The sequence below is a fragment of the Archocentrus centrarchus genome, chromosome 1, assembly GCF_007364275.1.
Source record: "Archocentrus centrarchus isolate MPI-CPG fArcCen1 chromosome 1, fArcCen1, whole genome shotgun sequence".
Lineage (NCBI taxonomy): Eukaryota > Metazoa > Chordata > Actinopteri > Cichliformes > Cichlidae > Archocentrus > Archocentrus centrarchus.
Genome location: NC_044346.1, coordinates 24661938 through 24685201, shown reverse-complemented (window position 1 = coordinate 24685201; position 23264 = coordinate 24661938). Strand labels below are relative to the sequence as shown.

The following is a 23264-nucleotide window of genomic DNA, read 5'->3' as shown; positions in this document are numbered from 1 at the left end:
AAATATCTTTTCTGTCTTTGTACTTTCCTTCTTTCCTTTCTTTTCTGTGATCTCTCTGCTCATTCTTCTGTTTCCTTCTTTCCCTTTCTTTTCCCCTTTCCATTCTCACTGTTTTATTCTTTCTCCAGTTGTTTTTTTCCTTATTAATGCTTTGTTATTCTCTCCTTTTGTGTCTTCTTCCTCCATCTCTAGCCTCCTTCTTTGCTTTCATCTTGGCTTTACCTTTGTAAATGTTCATGTTAAGCTCCTAAAAAGAAAGCGAATGCATTTAATTTACAGTCTGAAAAGAAAATGCAACTCAGATGATGAGGTTATATGGTATACCTTTAGCTCAGCATTTTTGCATGGCTCACGAGCCTGATCTCCTCCTCCAGCTTTCTCACCATGTTGACAAAATGGAGAGCCATTTCTACTTATTGTCTCTTCTCTGTTTGTGCAGCTCCTCTTTTTTCTTTTGAAGTAATGCTCCTTTGCTGCCAGCTCAGATCTGAGACAGTCCTCCAGAGCTTTGTAATGTTTTTGGCATTCTCTCTTGCTCTGGTAGAGTTTGGTCTTAATTTTTTTCGGCTTGGCCAGATTTTCTTCTACTAGTGCCATCATTTCAAGTTTGAAAATTCAGGTCTCATAGATGAAGTTTTTTCCACAGTGCTCCTACAGAGTTTAAAACCTGACAGCCACCTCCTCCTGCCAGCTCTGCATTGTATTCAGTGACAGTTTTGTCGAAGCAAAGCTTCACCTCATTGGCTTGTTTGCATTCTGCCTCTTGGTGTTTTTTGACCTTCTCACTCTCAGTTTGCTGGATGCACAGATTTTCTTTTAAGGGCCAAGCTCACGTCTCCTTTGCTTTCAGTTTTCTGTCTGTCTCCTTGAACATGGTGTCAAACTGTTTTTAACTGCTTTACAAAGCTGTCCAAGTCCTGTCTGGCCATTAACAGTGTTCACACTTTTCTGAGCTCAACACCTCCCCACACACCAGCATTTTTCCCCCTCCTGTCAGCTTCTTGTTTTCCTTTTTGAAGTCCAACAGGGTTGGAAGCAGGATGAGCGGCATTTTGCTGGGTTATGTGCATGCTGGTATGCACATTCCTTAGGCTGCAATAATTAAAAAAATAAAATAAAAGAAGACTGAATATGAACTTTAAGCTAGAAATTATTTTCAATTTCTTCTCATATGCTTAAACAATCATCTGTGATTGATACTCTAATCATTATTCTTCATACTAAACACACATTTACACATACCCACTTCAATTAACAATTACAATGGACATTATTTTAATTCATCAGTTTTTTTTTTCTCAGTAAAAGGTAATTATCACAAGGGTGCTCATCACACAAAATTTACATAGTACAGAACTTTGATATGCCAAAGATGAGAAGTGATACAGAAAATTTCATGTAATCTAAGATAAATTTTCCTTCATTCACAGATTTCCCTAAAACAGACTTCAGTCCACTTCAACACAGTTACTCAACAGTGACTTCAATGCATCTGGTGGCTGTGTTGGATGTTTGCACCAGACCTAATGAAATTCCCTCCGAGTGAGCCTGAAAGATCACACTCACAAGAAATGGACAGATGTATGTTACAGTGATCAGTGACCATCAAAGTCCAATCCCAGCATAAAAACTCATGTCATGGAAGCTGCAGTAACACTGAAATAGAACTGAGCTCATCTCTAACAAAACTTGTTTTGTCCACTAGATGGAGATGGTGTTTCAGAGTGTGGTTTCATGATGTGAAAATATTTATTTATTCATTTATTTATATTTATGGGTTTATTTTGACCATTGTGTAATAAGTGTTTGTAATATGGGGATACTAGCAACCCCTGCTTTAGAAAAGTCACTGTTTGACATACTCCACCTGTATCAACATATCTATGATGCTTTTATTCTATTGCAATTTAGAGTCAAATACATATATTTGAGAGCTTTAGTTACTATTAGGTTATCAACTCAAATATAGTAAAACATGAACTCTTTTGATATCTTAAATTACCTGGTATTTAAAAATCAACTCAAGAGTACAATATTAAAGTGATATTTTTTTTATCACTCATCATGAGTACTTTGGTATGTAGTTTGTACTTTAAGTGTAGTTTGTACTTGTCTCTGCATACACCTTCATTTTTAAACGAGGACAAATTAGTAGCAAGTGCTTCTCTCAGCAGGCAGCATAAGTGTTGAGATGCTACAAATGCCTTCAGGCAGATTTTCCTTTCCTGCGGCCTCGCCTTTTCTTCATCAAGGTGAATGATTACCTCTGAAAGGAAAGATTTATGAAGGGGAAACACTACTGAGGTGGCTTTCCTTGGCTGCGTAATGAATTTTTCATTGTAGGCCTTCAAAACTGCTACTCCATGGTTGTACTGGCTAGACAGAAAAGATGTTCAGTGACAGCTTAAGGGGTCCCTTCTCTGAATGAATTATGGCTGATTCATGTATTCTCACACTTTTCATTGATCACTCTGACATCTGCTTTTTTCTTTTTTTCCCCCATAATGGCTCTTACCCCAGCTCTCCACTCTGAAACCCTATAATCTCTCCCTCCAACCTTTAGATTTACACTTTAGAGGTAATCCTGTTTCAAAGCTGCTTAGTTTAAACCTTTTTTCTTCTTTGATAGTGAACAACATCTCCTGTTCTTCCCCAGTATTAAATTAAACTACAACCATGATTTTTAAAAAAGTTGAGTAAGATGTACAGAAGGAAAACTCACAGTGATGCTGGGATGTGTGTATACTTTTGACCCTGTGTGAATTAGAGAAGAGCCAAAGTAAACTTGTGCACCCAATTCTTGTTTTTTAAAGCCATTGAAGATGTACTGTATGCTGTACAATCATTCCTGGAAAAAGAACAGTTCAAAGAAATCATTAAAAGCCCCAAATTACAACATTCATGCCCATTATGAGTGTATGTGAACTTCTGACCACAGCTACAATGATTTGCTAATCATTTAAACCTCGTATTTGAATATAACATAACTAATAATATTTAAACACATTCATAGTTTTTTTTTTCCAATTCATTACTCATACTTTGAATTTGATGCCAGCAAAATGTTTCCAAAAAAAAAAAAAAATCAAAATGTCATGTTTACCAATTTGTTGCATCGCTGCTTCTTTTAACAGATTCTGTAAGTGTTTGGAAAATGAGAAGACCACTTGCTGCATTTTTGAAAGCCAAATGTTTCCCCTTCCCTGCATAATATAGGATGTCAGCTGTTAAAAACTTCAGGGCCTCCTTTGATGTAATTTTTATTTCATAATGTGTGCAGTGAAGCGCCTCTTCATTACTTCACAAAACGGCATAGATTTGCACATGGATAATTTATACACTTTGCACAGATAAATGACTACATACATGCGCAAAGATTGAGGATACAGTGTTTTATTGATTAGTGTTTTCTTCTGGTGTGTTTCCTTGTTGGCAGCCTCCCAGCTGGTATTGGTGAAGACCTGTCCAGGGACTTAAAAGATTAGTGTGGAAAATTTGTTTATGCCAACTAAAAAAATGTGACTTAAATTGATATCTCTGAAGTGATTTCTAATAAAAGATAGAAGCTAATGAGTGCAATAGCTGAGCATTTTAATTGTGTTGTATTTAATTGTAAGGTGTCCTAAGCACCTTTAAAAGGTTCCATGTGGAATTAAGATGGGGATGAAACAGGTATTCAAGCTAATATTTTTGATGATAGCCTTTAGACAAAGGTGTTGAAATTATTTAAATAAAGTTCATGATTTTCTGTAAAAACTTACCTAGACTTTTTAATAGCAGTCTACAAAAGGCAGCCTGTTCACATCAGATGATGCTGAACCCACATGCCACCATGGGTCAACTGTGGGTTTAGTTTGCTTTGTTATGTTTTGTGTAATATTCATTGTACCTATCCACAGGAGGGCCACAAGTCAGCGTGCTCCTAGTGCCAGTCCCAAGCCCACATAAATGGGGAGAGTTGCGTCAGGAAGGGGATCGGGCATAAAATCTTGACCAAATCAAACACGCCGATACAAAGACCACAGAAACAGTCAATGGATGTAGTGAAGGACGACATGCAGAGGGTTGCTGTGACAGAGGGGGATGCTAGAGATGAGATAGCTGTGGGTGATCCGCTGTTGTAATCCTTAAATGGGTGGCCAAAAGAAGAAGGTGAAAGAACACCTGCTAGGTCTGTACTTCATTTGTGCCTCAAGCCTCCTCCTTTGATCCAGCTGTTATCGGCCTTTCTTACAATATGCCAAATGTTTTCAGCGGGTGACAGGTTTAGAAGGCAGGCAGATCTGTTTAGCATCCAGACTAAGAATGGTGTCATGGCATATGTCTCTCCAACACCTACTGGCATTGCTGTTACATTCCCGGATGTGAACAGCAATATCATTATAGATGCCAATAACAATATTTTCAAGAAGAATTTCAAATTTTGAATGGTCGTACTACAATGTGTGTACATGCATGTGCGATGAAATTGTCTGTAGTCAGGATGTTTGTTGGGTTAAAGTACTTGAGAAAGCTCTATCCCCTGCTGTCAGGCTACAATAGAAACAGTTTGGGTCAACCTGAGCAATAGAAAAACATTAACAAACAGGCATGCACATGTTCACACAGTTACAACAAAGCTGAAGAGTACGCTTACTGTTGGACATATTCAGTTTCTATATCCCAGTTGCTAAACTGCCAAAATATTGTTCGTAAACTTGCATGATGGATGTATTATTAAAGCACAGACAAAATAAAAATAATTTAAATAACAGACCTTGCAAAAATCCAATGAATCAGACTTTGTTTCTGTATAAAACTGTTTAATGCACTCCAGTATTTACATATCAAATCTAGAAAATATACACAATGTTAAAATATCAGTGATTTAACCCTCATTCAGTTCTGTGCCATAGCCCTTATTATATACAATCCCAGGCCATTAATAATCTATTTTTAAATAGGACACATACAGTATATAGCTAACATATCACAATGTAGACCAACCAAAACAATTTACACAACATAGCAATATCACAATTAAAAAAAAAATCAACAACAAATACATGTTAAAATATTAATCTGTATTTAATTACATTACATTATGTTTGTGCCAAGCCGTTACCACTGTAACATCAGGTTAAAATACAGTACAGTTTAAGACTTACAGCTTAGGGCTGGGGTCGCTTTCTATCTCAGTTCAATCAATTAACAAATTAACTTGTGTCAGAAACTAATGAGAGAGCATTGATTTCTTTGCCCAATTACTTCCTGAAATGAGAGGGAAACAACCCCAGCCCAGATGTATTTGAGGTCAGGCATGTGTTTGTGTCTACATTTGGTAATGAGAAAAAAAAATATTCAGAATGGCCCGAGAGTCTTTACTGCTGTGTGTTTTTTTTGAGTTTTATCCCACTTACACCTCAATAAAAAAACTTCTTTTTACTCTTTGCAGATTTGTATTTTTACCTTTGCAAAAATTGCTTCAAATAAACCCAAAAATAATTTGACTATACTTGATGTCCGTAAAAACATGTGTTAAAGAAAATATAACATTCAACTGACAAAATTGAGACTTATTTCACACTTCAATAAAAGCAACACTTATTATGGGGCTGTGCTCTCGCTGCTAATAGCAATGTTTTGGCATATTTTTTGAAAGCATAAAGAATGAATGGCACTTCTGCTTCTTTTCTTTCTGCCCCACACAATGATAAATTTGCTGCACTCCTCGCAAACACGCAAAAGACACAAGTTTGAGGTTGAAATTGTGCTGAACACAAATTAATCCTTCTCTGATGAAGTGGCAAATGCCAAAGGCGACACTGAACCCATGCTCTCCTTCAAAAGGTAAATTCATAATAACTTCTGAGGGTAAACTGCCTACACACCTTTGCTGACTATCCTGTTACAAAACACCAGCTCAGAATACGTTCTAATCTGATCTCCTTCATTTACTGGACTTTTGGGAACTGATCTGTTTGGAAAATGGTTCATATTGTAGGGTTTTACTGCTGTCACCCTACAGTCTAGGCAGCTGTGCAGAAATACTTTCACTGGGCTAATGTCTCCATGAATAGGCACCATTGGATCAAGGGAGAAGAGGCAGAGCAGGTCAAGCCATGAAGACAGGTCTGTTTCTGCCTTCTATACCACTGGCTGATACTTTTGACACAAACATCCAGCAGAGATGGAGAAAGAATAAGTGGAGGCTAGCTTGTATTGTAAGTGGGAGCCATGGTAAGGCTTAACCAGAAAACGTAGCTCACGGGTCCAAAAAAGTTTAGCGTAACATAGACAGCTGCTGCATGCCAAGTATCATTGCATCGGAGTACTGGATGTAGGAGTAAAGGGGCTGTCAGACAACTCTGACTGCCCCAAGATGAGGCTCAGTTAGTGAAGGCTGGGGTGACTCATCCAGCCAGGCGGTCAGGCATCTACCATGGGAGGAATAAAAGGGATACAATGTCTTCTGTGCCTCTAATAAGCAACTCATGGTGGTGGGGGCAGTCGCACATCAAGCAGGCTGTAGGCAAAAATGTTCCAGAAAACAGCGCAGAGCACAAACAAGGTGTAGACGCAGAAAAATATCCAAAACAGGGACTGCTCCTGGAGCCGCTGCTCGTAGTTCTGCAGAACAACTACACCCAGCGTCAGGCCAACCACCACTCCTCCCAGGTGAGCTACAAAGCTGGGATTTGGGCACGGAGGAAAGGCCGGAGGGTAGAACCGCAGCCACACTGCTCGACCAAACTCTACACTCACTGTGCGCAGAAAGGAGAAACGAAGACATGATGCTAGTGAGATGTGAGCATGTAGGAGAAAAACAGCAGCATATATTAATAATACACAGTCCCTACTTTAAGGTAGATGAGCTATGAAGAAAAAAAAAAAAGATATCCAGGTTTCCTAAAATAAGACATAAAAGCAGCACTGAACCTTTGCTACACAAGTTTCAATTAAGCAAATCATTTCTCCTGTGTATACTTGACTTTAAAAGATCTGCTCCTAACAACCATCTGGTGGAACTGGCGGTGAAAAATCCGACAGTCCTTATTCTGTGCAAAATTACATTCTGAAGTTTTATCCAAAGTTATTATGAGGCTTCAGCTTCAATAGCCAGGATTATGCAAATCAAGTAGGTGGTTATGTCCTACACTCAGCCATATTACTACAAATTTCCCTCTTGGGATTTCACAGACATATTTTGCTGCTGTGCTTATGTGGCAGGAGAGGGAATTCTGTTTGGAAGATTGTCATTTGATTCAAGACTCACTGGAAGCAAACATTCACCCATTGATTTGGGTGTGTCAAAGGTAACAAGCTACTGGGTAAATTTGTGACTGTCAAACACTGTGGGTACGTAACAGTAATTTTTTTTTTCTCACTGAATTCCCACCGAATTACTTTTTTGGTTGGTAGTTTGCAATTGGTCGCATCACCACATCAGTACATTGCACTACATCACCACAATCACAGTGTCTTAGCAGTGAGAAATGCTTCATATGTTAAAGCTGCACAGCCAGAAAACTTATTATTGTAGCAGAAAAAAAAAATTATTTTCTCAAGAGAAAGAACCTTTGTGTTAATATCAATTTCTGGGGCTGAAGTAGTAACACAAGCACAATGAAAGTACAACACTTTTGTTGAACAGGAAGTGTTGAGCGTGGGAGTGTGGCATATTTATTCAGACTTACTGCAAACCAGAGCCATGGCCATCCGGAATAACTTAAACTGACACTTCATTCCTGACCAATTCTACAAAAAGAGAGAGAGCGAGAGCGAGAACGAGAGAGAGAGAGAGAGAGAGGGTGGAATGAAGCATAATGAAACACATTTCTGATGATAAAGACAGAACGAACTCTGCTAGAAGAGGAAGTCCTCCTCACATACACACACAGATGTGTGTATGTGTACCTGAAATGACCTGAGATAGTGCCCTTTGTCTAAATTCATGTCAATTTTAAAGGCTCCAGAGACACTCTGACCCCCTGTCTGTTCTTGCTGTGTTAGATAATAAGATTTCATTGGAGAGGAGGAACACAAACGCCTCCGTCCTGACCTCGAGAATGTTGTGAAGGATATGGCAGGATACATAATGAGAACCCCACTGCACATAATAGAGGTTCACCTTGAATGATGTTTGCCACATGTGTCTAATGACCTGCTAAATGGGTTAGACCAAACAGAGTAGGCACAGATGTCAAAGGACAGCAGAGTGCATTGAGATGGGATGCATTTTATTCACACTCTGTCACATAAATGCACACATGCTCACATGCTTTTCTGATCTTTGAAGGAAAGGGAAAAAACTGGTGGTGAGGAATGTATGGCATCTGAGGAGCACCTGCCGGGGGCCCACTGTAGGCTGCTTTGATATGACAATGATCTGCAGTGACAGGACCGCTGAGTGATGTGATAATCATCGATACACACAATCACACACCTAACATGCACATGCAAATGCAAAACTTACCATTACTACATTAGCTAAATGTGCTGAGACCAGGGCGTATACTCCACCAGACGAGCCAACCACCGGAGCCGTCATATCGGTGACAGACACAGCCAGAGACCCTGCAGCGACGATAAAGGCCACATGTCAGTGAAGCTGCATTTGGTAAATTTATAAATAAATGATGACATCCTTTTACTGCCTGATACCCTTGGATCATTTATTTATTTATTTTTACATAAAACTCCCCTGTTTAACTTGTATTAAAGTTGCTGCTTTTGAATCATAGCTGTGGGCATGCTGTTGCTTCTTCTTAGTGTTTGGCTGGACTAGGTATAGCACTCTAAAAAGCCAGCTGTTCACCAGAAGAAAATGGATGGATGGAAAACAACACATGACATTTTGTTTTGCTAATGAACATAGATAGTTATGATCAGCAGCTCAGTCACTTATTAGAGCCTCATCAACAGCAGAATTTCTTTAACCTGCTATTGGGCAAGTTTTGGATAAATGGCTATATAACTTTAGGCCCATAAGTATTTGGACATTAACACAATTTGTGTAATTTTGCCACTGTACTCCACCACAGTGAATTTTAAATTGAACAATCAAGATGTGATTGAAGTGCCTTTCAGCTTTGATTCAAGAGGCTTAGCAAAAGCACTGTTTAACTACAGCCAGTTTCCCACTAAAATGTAATCGTGCAATTGTCGAGCAGTTTCATGGCCAGGTGAAGCCAACTATTCCTTTGTAAATTAAGCACATAAAAAATTTTGGAGTAGCTGATCCCAAGTGTTGAACTTGTATTTGGAAGCTGTTCACTAAACATGAGGTCCAAATACATGGCAGTGCAAGTGAGGGAGACCACCATTGAAAAACCAAAATTACTAAGAAAAATTTTTTTTAGGCGGGACCAAATTAACAATATGATATATTTTTAAGAAGAATAAATGCACTGGCCTGCTGAACGGCCACAGAAGACAACTAAAGTGGATGACTGCAGAATTGTTTCCTTGATTAAGAAAAACCCCTTCAAAACATCTAGCCAAGTGAAGAACACTCTTGAGAAAATAAACGTCTCATTGTCAAGGTCTACAATCAAGACACACTTTCATGAATGTAAATAACTAGCACTTATACATTCCATTCAATTTGAGCACTCACTTTTTTTAATACAAGTCTCATTCACCCAGTCACACATGCATTTACACAGCCTACACACTTTATCTAACATTCACACTCACACTTCGATGGCTGCATCGAGGGCAGCTCTTGCCCAAGGATACTGCAACATGCGGACCGGAGGAGCCGGGGACCAATCTATCAACCTTCTGATTGGTAGATCACCCACTCTACCACCTGAGCGTGCAGTGTAACCAGTTTGTACCATGCTGTAAATACAGAGAACTTAGAAAATGGTGCAAATCACTGGTTATACTCAGATTAGACTTTCTAAAAGAGCCTGCACAGTCCTGGAAAGAAATCTTTGGACAGATGAAACCAAGATTAATGTGTACTGAATGATGGGAAGAGAAAAGTATGAAGAAGGAAGAGAACAGATCATGATCTAAAGTACATCATTTGTTAAAAATGGTGGTGGCCAGTGACGTGCAGTCAGGGGAGGCAGGTGAGGCACGGCCTCACCTGTCATCGTGGAAATATAAAATTAAAAAATAAATTAAATGGTTATATTCATTCAGTGATTTGTATTTTAAAGTTCTTTTCCATTTAACTACACCATTTTTAGATTAGTTTTTTCAAAATCGCTGAATTTTCGCATTTGCCGGTCAAATACTAAGAGACGAACGGTGAGGCACCAGCCCGGCGAGCCGCACCACGGATTGCGCAATCCGTGGTGCGGCTCAGTATAGTCATTGCCAATGACTACTAACTGTGCTGGCATGCTATGCAGTGAGACCGGATTACTTTCCCTTTGCATGTGGCTATTAAAATGTTCTAACACTTTTACTATATGAACTAAATTTCCATATTTTAGCTGGTGTATATAATGCACAGTTTTTTTTTTTGTTTTTTTCATTAACAACTGTATGTGTGTGTAATGCATTCTTGTGTTGAGCGATCATGAAACTGCTGCGAAGAGACACTAGGTGAGGCACGCAGTTCTCGTGCCTCATGGTAGGGGGCGCTGGTGATCCCAGGGACTCTACGACTCCTCGGTGGCAAGCTACCATAAACAGTTAGCAAGGCCAGTTAGTTTTTCCTGTTGCTTGGCCTTATGTTCAACATGGAAGATTACATAACTCAACTGAAAGAATTTTCTAAACTGGACTTTCAATCGAAGCAGAAGATAATAATTAAAGGAAGACCAACACCGGAGCTAAAAGGTTTGCTTCAGACTATGTTAAAGTTAAACAAAACAACTGTTGCCAATCAAATGGTGAATAAGCTATATGTTTGTAAATCTGATGTGATGACGTCAGTGCCTCACCAGTCACGACCCTCACCGCACGTCACTGGTGGTGGCAATGTTATGGCATGGGTACTGGTGTTTATTGATGATGTGACTGCTGACAGAAGAAGCAGGATTATTCTACAGTGTACAGGGCTATACTGCAGACAGAGCTTCACAGTATAAATGGATAATAATACAAAGCATGCTGCAAAAGCAATCCAAGAGTTTCTCAAGACAAAGAAATGTGATATTCTTCAAGTGATATTCTTCACTTGATCTCAATCCAGCAGCGCATACTTTGCAGTCACTGAAAACAAATTTAAAGGTCAAAAGAGCCACCAACAACCAGCAACTGAAGGTTGCTGCAGCAATGGCCTGGTGGGGTATCTCAAAGGAGTAAACACAGTGTTTAGTGACGTCCATGGGTTCTAGACTTCTCCAGCATGTCCTGGGTCTGCCCTGGGGCCTCCTCCCCGTAGGGCGTGCCCGAAACACCTTACTCAAGAGACGCCCAGGAGGCAACCAATCAGATGCCCGAACCACCTCAACTGGCTCCTTTCAATGTGGAGGAGCAGTGGCTTTACTTTGAGCCCCTCCCGCATGGCTGCACTCCTCACCCTATCTCTAAGGGAAAGGCCAGCCATGCTTTGGAGGAAGCTCATTTCTGCTGCTTGTATTCATAATTTCATTTTTTTGGCACTACCCAAAGCTCATGACCATAGGTGAGGGTAGGGACATAGACTAACCAGTAAATTGACAGCTTCCCTTTCACACTCAGCTCCCTCTTTATAGTGTGACAATATGACTAATTTAAACTGCTTTTATACAAGCTGTGACCATTTGTGCACTGAATACATCTAGTGTGAGTGACATAAATGCAGCTTTGCTGTTAGCTCCTTAAGGTGGGTGTGTTATGTACAGACCTCCATAAACGGAAGCTTAGTCATGCTGTAACAGCACACACTATAATTTAATGTAAGACAAAAACAATTCAAAATTGGGCAGCAAGGAGCTCTTCTCTTTAGCGCAACTGGTAGCAATTCATTGCATGCACAAAAGATCCAGTCACACACAGCAAAGTTTAAACAAGTGGACATTCAGAGGCCGAGACACATTTGTTCTCACTGCAGCCTCCTTGCGAGAGGTAGAATAAAAGATAAAAAGAAGAGAAAGACATTAGCTGGACTATTCAAATGTCCAAACACTCATCTTTTATCTATTTCCTCCCTTCTCCCTCACTCATTTTCTTTCTTCATTTACACTTTGCTTCTCTTTTCCTTTCCTTCACTTCTTGGCACTGAAAGTTTAAATTATTGATGTAAAGTATATGACATACAACTGCTCACACCACAAGAGAACAAAGAGAGCACAAGCAGCTGGAGATGAGTAGTTTCACTTCCACTCTCTTCTTCCACACTTGTTCTCATAGAATGATTATATTTTTGCATCACACAAAAATATTGATGCATATTGCCAATTTCCCTTTTAAGAAATACACATTAAAATGTGCAATATAAAGTCAAAACATACAAAATCTAAAACCATTGTTCTTCACTGTTTCTTTTCACCTTCATCTTGCTACTGATGCCTTATTAACTTTATGCATACTGATGAAGATTTTGATTTTTGTGGCTGCTTTTGGTACAGATAAATTCAACAGTCTCTTAGCTGTTCCTAGGACCTGCACTCTTGCCTACAGAGATCTCGGATGCCGTTTCTGGAATCTGCTGGAGCCACTCTCCCAGTTTGGGGGTCACTGCCCCGAGTGTTCTGATTACCACGAGGATCACTGTTACCTTCACCTTCTACATCCTCTCTAGCTCTTCTCTCAGTCCTTGGTATTTGTTGAGCTTCTCCTTCTTCTTGATGTTACTATCGCTTAGCATGCTACATCTATTACTACAGCCTTCCTCCTCTGCTTGTCCACCACTATTGTGTCCAGTTGGTTAGCCATCGCTAGTTTGTCCGTCTGTATCTGTAAGCCCCACAGGATCTTAGTTTAGTCATTCTCGACCACCCATGGAGGCGGAGGCATATCCCATTTTGTCCTCGGGACTTCCAAGTCATACTCAGCACAGATATTCATGTATACTATGCCAGTCACTTGGTTATGGCGTTCCATGTATACCCTGCCTGCTAGCATCTTGAACACTGCTGCTATGTGCAGAATTGTCTCAGGGGTATCTCTGCACAGCCTGTACCTGGGCTCTTGCCTTGTGTGATAGACCCCAGTCTCTATCGAGCTTGTTCCTGTGCTGCCATGATAAGTGCCTCTGTGCTGTCTTTCTACCTGCCAGTGGTACATGCCATGCAGGGCCCCGTCCTTCCATGATGGTTCCTGTTGTTCCTCTTCTTTCTCAGGAGTCTGCAGCCTGAAGGATTCAGTAAGCAGTTGATTAGCTGTGGCCATTGTGATGTATTCATGGATCTTTGTTGTTTCATCTAAGATAGTGGTTCTGACACTTAGTGTACGGTCTCAGGGTGCTGGATTTGGGGTGAAACCCTCCATGCATAGTAAGGAGCTTTCTTGTCTTGATGTCAGTGGTTTCTATCACTTCCTTTGGCCAGCTTAATATCCTAGCAAGGCATCTGATGACTGGCAAGGTGTGTTGACTGACTGGATCTTGTTCTTTCCATTCAGCTGACTCCTCAGGACTTGCCTAACCTACTGCAGGTACTTGGCGGTTGCAGCTTTTCTAGCAGCCTCTTCATGGTTCCCATTTGCCTGTGGGATTCCAAGGTACTTGTAGCTGTCCTCAATGTCTGCAATGTTTCCTTCTGGTAGTGTAGTCCCCTAATATCAAACATATTTACTCCTTTCCTCTTAGGCACTGGCACCCAAACACAAAAAGCAAAGAAGAGAAAATTGTAAAAATTACTGAAAATCACCACTCAATCAAATTGGGAAAAAAAAAAATCCTCTACACTGGTAATGTTTGCTGTGGGAAAAAGTTTTAATTCATATTTAACCTACAAATAATCAAGTACAAGTACTTTTGAAACAAACTGTGAAGAAAAGAAAAGAAAAGAAAATGAATGTGAATATTCTGATTCCTCTCTCTCTCTCTCTCTCTCACACACACACACACACACACACACACACACACACACACACACACACACACACACACACACACACACACACACACACACACACACACACACACACACACACACAAACAGAGTAACTGCACCCCATAGTTCCTGTGTTTTGGAAGGGTGTATCTGCAGGGTGACCTCCATCTCTGTAATTACCTTGGTTTAATAACATTATTTTAGCACTGTGCCTCTGTGTACACATATACACACACACATACACAAGGACACAGTCTCTCATAGTCATTCAGCAGGCCCCAGGAGGCCTGTAGGTTTTAGAGTCGAAAGTGGCAGCTCATTTTTCTTGGCTCTTCTTCCAAACTACAGCGAAAGAGCCAGGCACATGAGGAGATATAATAACGCACATCAGTGCTCATAATGAGAAAAATCAACAGCTTGGCTGCATGTTGAGCCAACTGAATATATACCAAGCCGTTACAGTAGTGCTTTATGTGTGGGCCTATTGTAAGTGACCCCCCATGTGCCCATAGTTAAGTCTTTGACTTTGTATAGCTACCTTATTGTCCATGTGTCTGGTTTGTCTTGTCTGACCCTCAGCTGTTATACACTTATTATCCACTGCTGCACCTGCCTTACACCCTTTGCTCTGAAAGACATTTTTCTTGCATCTTTGCACTTGTCTGCAAAGAGTTACTTTGCATGTTTCCATTAAAAGGAGTGTGTTACCCCTAGAGGGTCAAGGACCTTTTTCTGAGTCATTACTTGACCTCTGAACTATGTCTTAACCCCTTTATGTGCCAGCTGAGCCCTTTTCTTTTGGATTTAATATTTCTTCACACAATAACCTGATAGTGTTGTTAAGCAGCAACATTGTGCTTTAATACTAAGGATTAAGCTAAAATGTTTAAATGTCTTAAATCAAACAAAACATGCAGGAAATACATCGTCTACTTTTTCACTCATTTTCAGTCCATTTTTTTTTTGTTTGTTGAACCACTTCACACTGACCTATGAATCATTCAAGGATAAAAAAGGCACCTAACTCAAGGGATGAACCAGTGTTGTGGCAAAACATAACAGACAACTTAGCAAAGAATCAGTTTTTGTATCTTTAAGCAGTTTCTTACTAGCACCATGCTGCCAAACTATATAATTTGATCAAATTTCTTTAGTTGAATCTGCAAAAACTGCCAAAGATAACATAGTCTGACAGGCATTTAAAAAAGTATTTTTGCACCACCAAGGTGATTCCCATAGAGTAATTAGGCAAAAACTTGGCATATTTCAGTTTGATGTGTAGTGTGTCCTTAAAAAAATCTGAGGAAACCTGAAGGACAAAAGCAGAAGAGGAAGCCCTAAAAAGCTATCTGCAGCACATGGACAGTATCTGAAAGTCATGTCCTTAAGAAATAACAAAAATCCAATGAAGACCTGACATAGAACCTGAGAGATGTTCAGCTGATTTATTTACTGTTCACTGAAGCCTCATGAAAAATGGTCTCCTTCTTAAGGAAGGCAAACAGGTAGAAAAGGCTGAGGTATGCCACATTACAAAATAACTGGACTAAAAATCAGTGCCAACGGGTTTTATGTAGAGATTAATCCAAATTTGCAATTTTTTGTTCAAATTGCCATCAATATGTGCAGAAAAAGTCAGGAGAGAATACAACGGTGAGTGTCTACAGACTGCAGAACACGTTGGAGGTTCTGTCATGCTTTGGGGCCGCCTTTCAGTCGGTGTTGTGAATCTTGTAAAAACTGATGGGATTGTGAATGTAGAAAAGTATCATCAGGTTTTGAACCACCATGCAGTCCCATCTAGAAAGTGGTGGTTGGCAAGAACTTCTTTTTTTCAGCATGACAAGGATCCCAAACACACTGTGGTAAAACACAGCAGTAAAAGCATACCTGGATAGAAAACCACACGATGGCATGGTTTGGCCTCCCCAGAACCCAGACTTCAACATTACTGAAGCAGTCTGGGATCATCTTCACAGAGATGATCTCATGATGGAACAAAAATGAAACAAAGAATTAGGGCTATGAAATGTCCTTCAAGAAGCCAGGAGAACTATTCCTGAAGACTACCTAAAGAAATTATAAGAAAGCTGCCTAACAGAGGTCAGTCTGTGCTGAAGAATAAAGGTGATCACAGCAAACACTGTCTTTTAAGCTCATTAGAATTGTACAAACTCCATCCTTTTGAAGAGAAATGGTCATAGAGTTCTGATACAAACAAAAAAAAAAAATCTTATTACCTGCAGAATTATTCCTTCGCTTCAAATTAAAATAGAATGAGGGAAAAGTTTCCTACTCAATGCCTCTGGCCTTATTGCACCTCTGATTAATTCCTCAACCAATCAACTATTATTCCTCATGAGTTACACATCAACCAGTCTTATATTTGATTTATAATTCTGATAAAGAAATCTAGCTTTAAGAGTAAAAAAGCCTACATTAATCTTTTAAAGATCGCCTCCAGAAAAGTTTGAGGTCATATTAAAATACTCCACAAACAAGTTCACTTTTGCCAAGAGAATCTCCAAATTACACGTACTTCTTCTGTCCAGAATCCACAATCACTGGGCAGAAGGTCACCTTTATGCCCTCCTCTGATCTCCATTCTAATGTATGTATGCCTTTCAAACTGATTATGTCGCATAATCATAAATCTGCAGCCCATAAAGCATACTGTATATGCAGTATATGCACATATCCCGTTGCTGCTAAATTTAGAGAGAAACACTAGAGTCCTTCTGCTGCAAAACCTACAGAGCTCAGTCATTCATAACAAACCCGAATATGGCAGCCAACACAACCAGAGTACAACTCCCATCCTCCTCGTGGTGGTTGATATATAATTAAAACAGCAGACATTTGTGTGTATGTTGGTCTGTGTGCATACATAAGTGTGAGTGATTCATGTGTTCCTTCCTCATTTCACTGTGAGGTTAATGCTACAGGCCGCCACAGCTGGTATCCCCAGGGGTGTTTGCCAGTGACACAAACACACACTCTTAAACGCACAATGGCAAGTTGTAGACGGCTAGAGAGAAATGTTCATGAATATTAAACAAAACCTCAATGGCCGCGATTCATATAACACAATTATTTTTTTCACTATCAGTAAAAACCCTCATTTCCCGCCTCAAGGCATCATGTTTCTAACTCTCATCTCAAAAAGTAGCCCAATATTTCCACTCCAGTTGTTTTGCTAAAAATGACACCCAAGGGTACACAAAAAAAGGGTGTGGGTGTGTGTGTGTGTGTGTGTGTGTGGGGGGGGGGGGGGGGGGGGGGGGGGGGGGGGGGGGGGGGAGGAAAACAACACTGGGGTTGATCACTGTGCTGGAGATTACAGATTCAGTGAAGAAAAACAGCGCTCATGAGCTCACACACGTACACATGCTTTGTCACAGCTGAGCAGGCCTGAACACTGAAATTGCACCAGTGCTTGAGGTTGATAGGGAAGTAGGAAGGGAGCAGTGACATATTGTTCAAACCTGTGTCCGCTTTTGCTTTCTTATTTGTAGTTCCTTGCTTGGGTTTTCTCCTAATTCTCACCCAGCTCGGCTACGCTTCCATCTCTATATTTCTCATATCGTGGCTCTCCTCTTCAGGCTCTCTGTTTTATTAACACTTAAGGATTCATCATGCTTCTCTTTCTTCATCCCATCTCTTTCTTCACCCCCCCCCCCATTTCATTATTACTGTGTGCGTGTTTCTGTGATTGAGCTTTATTTGAGATGGCTCTCTTTGCTTTGCCCTTTTCTGAATGGAGGACATGGGGGCTTTGACGGGGGCTTTGACAACCCCCTACATCCCACCACATCTGGTAGGACAGAAACACAAGACCATCTGTCCTGAACATGCCACACACATATGCGCAATTCTCTCACTGACCAGTATTCACCAACACACGCAACGAAATATGATAGGTGGTTAAATGCATTAAAAAAAAAAAAACAAACTCAAAAAGCAGATGGAACAACGGTGGAGCTGAAAGGGAAAACCCTGCCGTGTATGTCTGTGTTTTGTCCCTGGGAAACAGAGAGAGCGAGACCGTCTGCCTACCTGCTAGCACACCACACACATAGACCAGTCCAATTCTCAGGGCACCGTGGACCATTTCTAGAGGGACACCCACCAGCAGCTGCATGGCCATGTTCAAGCTCAGGTGTTCAATCCTGTAACATGAATAATATATACACGCACATAAATACAGTAGCAATATAAAGTGGGTCAGTGTAGACATGTGACTGACATGTGAGTTATTGAGGTCACTTGCTGGGCTTCAAATTGACCAATTTCACCATTTGTGTTTTGCTGTTTTGAAAAAAGGTTGTGATGAGGAGGGTTTTTTTTTTCTCCTTTTTGAATCTAACATGGACCACAGTTTACAAAATGAACACTATGCTGTAGTCAATAAAATTTAAAACTAGCATTTGCGCCCATAAAGTCATCAGGAAAGTGTTTACTCAGGTCATAGTTCAAAGGAGCTCAGGGCTGTTTTCCAACAGATGTCTATGCAATCAGACTTCTTCTTTTAAGATTTTTTTTTTTTTGGCCCTTTTGCTTTTATTGGATAGGGAACAGCAAAGGAAGACAGGAAAGTGGGGAGAGACAGAGATAGTGGAGGACACACACAGTAAAGGGCCACAGGTTGGATGTGAACCTGAGTTGCTTGTACCATAGCCATGTGGCATGCATGGCTGCCTGCTCACCCACTGAGCCACCCCAGTGCCCCATTCTGTTCTTTTTAAGCAGGCAGAGGAGTCACTCCCTGTTGGCCCTCAAAGTGAAGGTGTTATGCATTACTACAGCAATTTCACTTTTCAGATATGGAAGCTATGGCCAACCTCTATATACAGTCTTTGTATTCAGTGCGAGCAACAACAAATGGAGCTCGGAATAAAAGCACCAAAAGAGAGTCATTTATTTTGAAAAGTAATGAAAAAAAGAACACAATGAGTCATTCCAGACGCATTGTTCCCCTGGAAACAGTCCCTGGAAAAACTCTTGACATTCTGATCTATGTATTATTCATAATTTTCAAGAAAGACATGTTGATGTTGGCAATTTGGTAATCAATTTTTCTGCATTACACCTACCATTAATGACCATCCAGTTCCCATTGTATCAGGTTAGTAGCAGAAATCACAAACATGCTCACTCAAAACCTGTGGCCTGCAGCTGATAATTATTAACATTATTCATAAATCTGTTCAATTATTTAGCCTATTAAATGTCAAAAATAGTCAAAATAACTGCAAATTCTGAGAGCCCAAGGTGACATGTTCACAAATTTTCTTTTGCCCACCAACAATTTATGTTCTAGATGTTGTCAAATGTTACGTCAAGTAAACAAACACACAAAAGCAGATGCATTTTCTGCTGATTAATATAATTATTAATGGGTTTGTTTTTGTGTCTGTGAGGCTGAAAAACATTTCCATAAAAATTAATTTCTTCCTTGAGCTACATAAAAAGAAAGATGGGGAAGAAATGGGGGCTGGTCATTTTGCATAGTTTTCTACTGAGGTTTATTTCAGAAGCCAATATTTACAGCCAGTTTTTTGATTTAAGAATCTGTGCAACTGAGCTGTTTACAGGATTACATGCTTTCTCAATGTGTGCACACTTCTATTAAATGTCTCATAATTAAGACCTAAATTGCTTTCTATACTCTTTATTAGTGGTTCAAAGCAGTTTTTAGTTTTCCACTGTGACTTTTAAACACTGCATAATGTAATAAACACACCAATCCATCGACAGTATGTCTACACACACATAATATATCTTTAACTTTAAAATCTATGATACATTTATCATGATTTTTACTCAAACTTGCAATGAAAGAAATTTGAAAATCAACCATTTCCCAGCCAGAAAACCCACGTGGCCTCATCCTTCACTTATAAAAGTATAACACAAAATAGCAGTGAGCTCAACTCCAAATCCTAAACATGTATCATCTGCCTGCTCTTGACAGATATGAAAACAATCATGAAAGTGGCCAGTTTTGCATTTCTCTCAAGCAACACAATGTTTGATCATACTTAATTATATTTATGCTACATTAAAAGCGCAAAAATGACCACTTTCACATCAAATTCCTTGTATGAGACATATACGTAAGTCTTAAAAGGCAGCTTCTTTTTTTTATTTCTCTTCTCTATACTTTAAAAGAGAAGATGTGAAAGTGATCATAAATTCTGTGAAGGCAAAATATTTATTTTTCCCCCTCTGTGGATGATTGACAGGAAACATACTCAACTCTGGCATGAAGAAATAATGAAACACAAACCTTGATAAAAATCAAATTCTGGGGTTCATGTTTACTGAGATGGGAAATGTTTTTTCACACTATTTAAAAGTAAATGGGAGCTACCTCCTCAAGGAGGAGGAAAACATGATTTTGTGAATGATACAGAGCTTGCAAAGGCATTATCAGAAATAACGAAAAAGGGCAACTTATGTCACAAAGAAAGAGAAAACCCATATAAGAAGGAAATAATTCTAATAAAAATATTCCCAAGAGTCTTGTATGACTCATGCCACATACTCATGAAAGTGGCCTTCTTTGCAATTTTCACATGCAGCATAAGGTTTACTTCAGCCACGCTTAATTCTTACGTTATATGACAAAAATGCAAAAGAGGCCACATAACACAGACATAAATCTTTTGAGATATACAATTCATATAAATGATAAACACTGGAATCTTTTGACAAAACAGAACTGTCTCAGGGGGGGAAAGTCTCTCTGTCATTGTTTTGATTTTCTGCAGCATTTCCTTTGAAACTCTCTGCCCTGGCCTCATTATTCCAAAACTTTAATCAAAAGGCCGAGGTCACACATTGGTAAGCTGTCAGCAAGGAAAACAAACCCCTGGGTGGAGGCAGGTGAAAGGAAGGTTATCTTCAACATAACCTGCTGTGGAGCATGGTTATGTCTGAAATGACCTAATTAACCATGAAATTTAGGTTTCTCCAGGTAACTTCAGGGTTAACCCTGTGTTTTCAGCATTACGAAAATGGTTCACTTCTTACTGGGGTACATCGGCATGGGAACTGCTCTGGATCAGGTTATCTTCAAGCTTAGAACCAATCAATTCTCCAGAAAGTACCGGCACAATTCCTGGAAGATTCCTTCGACCTACATGCACAGATAGTAAGAGGGTCTTGGGATTTTTCCTTTTATAAAGTCTCTGTCTTTGTTTGATGAGCATAATTAAGAAATATGCATTCTTTTGTTTTTTAACTTTGCAACACTAATTCCAAATAAGTTGGGGCACTGTGTAAATTGTCGATAAAAAAAAGAATGCAATGATTTGCAAATGTCATAAATCCATATTTTATTCACAATAGAACACAAATGTTTAAATTAAGGGGGCAACAGGTCATAAGTGAAGGCAACAGATCGATAACATGACTGACTATAAAAAGAGCATCTTACAGTTTCTCAGAAGTAAAGATGGGCAGAGGTTCACCAATCTGCCAAAAAAAAAAAAGTTTGTGGAACAATTTCAAAATAATGTTCCTCAACTTGAAGGCTTTCAATATCTCATCATCTACAGCACACAATATCTTCAAAAGAGAATCTAGTTAGTTCTTATTGTGGAAGGGACAAGGCCAAAAATCAGTGTTACATGTCCATGATAATTAGGCCCTTACTAAATAAAGGCTTGTACTGTTCTGTTATTTGTGGAAAATAATGGACACGCCGCATTCTCCGGACTAGAGAGGGACCATCTGGCTTGTTATCAGAGCTCAGTTCAAAAGCCGGCATCCCTGATGGCATGGGGGAGCATTAATGCCTATGGAACTGGTAGCTTGCACATCTGGAACGGCACCACCTATGCTCAAAGGTATATACAGGTACAGATAAAAACAGCATGGCTTCATAGTAGAAAACACCAAGTGCTGAACTGGCCTATCTGCAGTCCAGACTTTTCACCCGTTGAAAACAACATGAAATGAAAAATACTACAAAGACCCGGGACTGATGAGCAGCTAGAATCTTGTATCAGACAAGAATGGGACAACAATCCTCTTCCAAAAGTCCAGCAACTGCTCTCCTCAGTTCCCAGATGTTTACAGACTGTTGTCAAAAGAAGAGGGGGATGCTACACAGTAGTAAACATAGCCTTGTCCCAACTTTTTTGAGATTGTAGCAGATTGCTGTTCTGTTTTTTTTGTATTGTTATTACTGCGTTAGTCATGAACGCACAATTTTGTTTTGCTTTACCTCAGAGCCCAAACTCAGTCTCCTCACTATGATGCCTTGATGATGGAAAGAGAGACTTTGGTCAACCAAACAGGTGAAAACCAGTCCATCTGTTTGGAAACACTTCTGATTCAAGGAGACCAATGAGGTTCAACAAACGCATGATCTTTCAGAAGCCAGTAAATATTCGTGACCTCAATAGTGACCAACATTATTACAGTTTCTGCCATAAATAAGCAGCTCTATCACACAGTCACAGAGACATGTACCCAGCATTTAAATATTACAAAAAAGAACAGAAGATAAAAGAGGTGTGTGGCTGCTATAAATGGGCCCTAATCTGCTCATAGCTTGTGGTTCTGTGATGACTGTAAGCAAGTGATAGCTTTCCACACAAATACGTGCACACACATCCACACACACACACACACACACACACACACACACACACCCTATGCCCTTCACAGCTAGAGCGTCCTTCCAGCCAAACCTCAGTCAGCAGCTCAGACACATTCGGGTGTCACAGCAGAATCCAAAAGGAGGGCAGCTCACATAATCTGGCCTCTCAGCCTCTCTCTGTGTCTCAGCTTTGATAACGCTCTCTCACTCTCTTCAATCACTCGGTGTGTTTTTCTGTGTCTGAATGATCCTGCCGTCTCTTTTTCAGCAAATGTGTGAAAGCCCTGACAGAAACAAAGAGAAAGACATAGCGATGACTCTTGTAGGAGTCCCTTTTTTTTTTTCTGTTTGACAGTTTGATAGAATACTCCAGCGAATGCTGCGAGTACAGACAGACTCAACAAACAAAAATAAACAAAAAGATTCCTGACAAATAACCTCTCTCTCTCTCACACACACGCACACACACGCACACACACACACACACACACACACACGACTAATAATCTAGCTAGTTTGAAACAACCCAGCCACCTCGACTAAAACGCCGACATAAAGGATCACTCAGTGATCAAAAAGACAATGGGCATATTGATTAGCTGGGAGAAGCCTGTTCAGAAGACAACTCCCCTCTAGATAACAGCAGCTATATATTTCTATACTGCTAATGAGGCTGTGAGGAATGGGCAACACTGTCAGGCAGAGCCGCGGATACCCATGAGAAGCCCTAT

The 23264-nt window shown here is 40.0% G+C and overlaps 1 protein-coding gene across 3 annotated transcripts in view; it reads right to left on the bottom strand.

The window, feature by feature from the left end:
- Positions 1-4813: 4813 nt before the first annotated feature.
- rhbdl3 (rhomboid, veinlet-like 3 (Drosophila)) overlaps positions 4814-23264 on the bottom strand; it is a 77940-nt gene continuing 59489 nt past the window's right edge. For all 3 annotated transcript variants that reach the window (XM_030734150.1, XM_030734158.1, XM_030734165.1), the window contains 4 exons: positions 17979-18091; positions 8456-8556; positions 7677-7737; positions 4814-6743 (listed from right to left, as the gene is read on the bottom strand). In XM_030734150.1, coding sequence (XP_030590010.1) covers positions 6472-6743; positions 7677-7737; positions 8456-8556; positions 17979-18091 — 547 coding nt within the window. In that variant the 3' untranslated portion in view covers positions 4814-6471. The remainder of the gene's footprint in view (positions 6744-7676; positions 7738-8455; positions 8557-17978; positions 18092-23264) is intronic.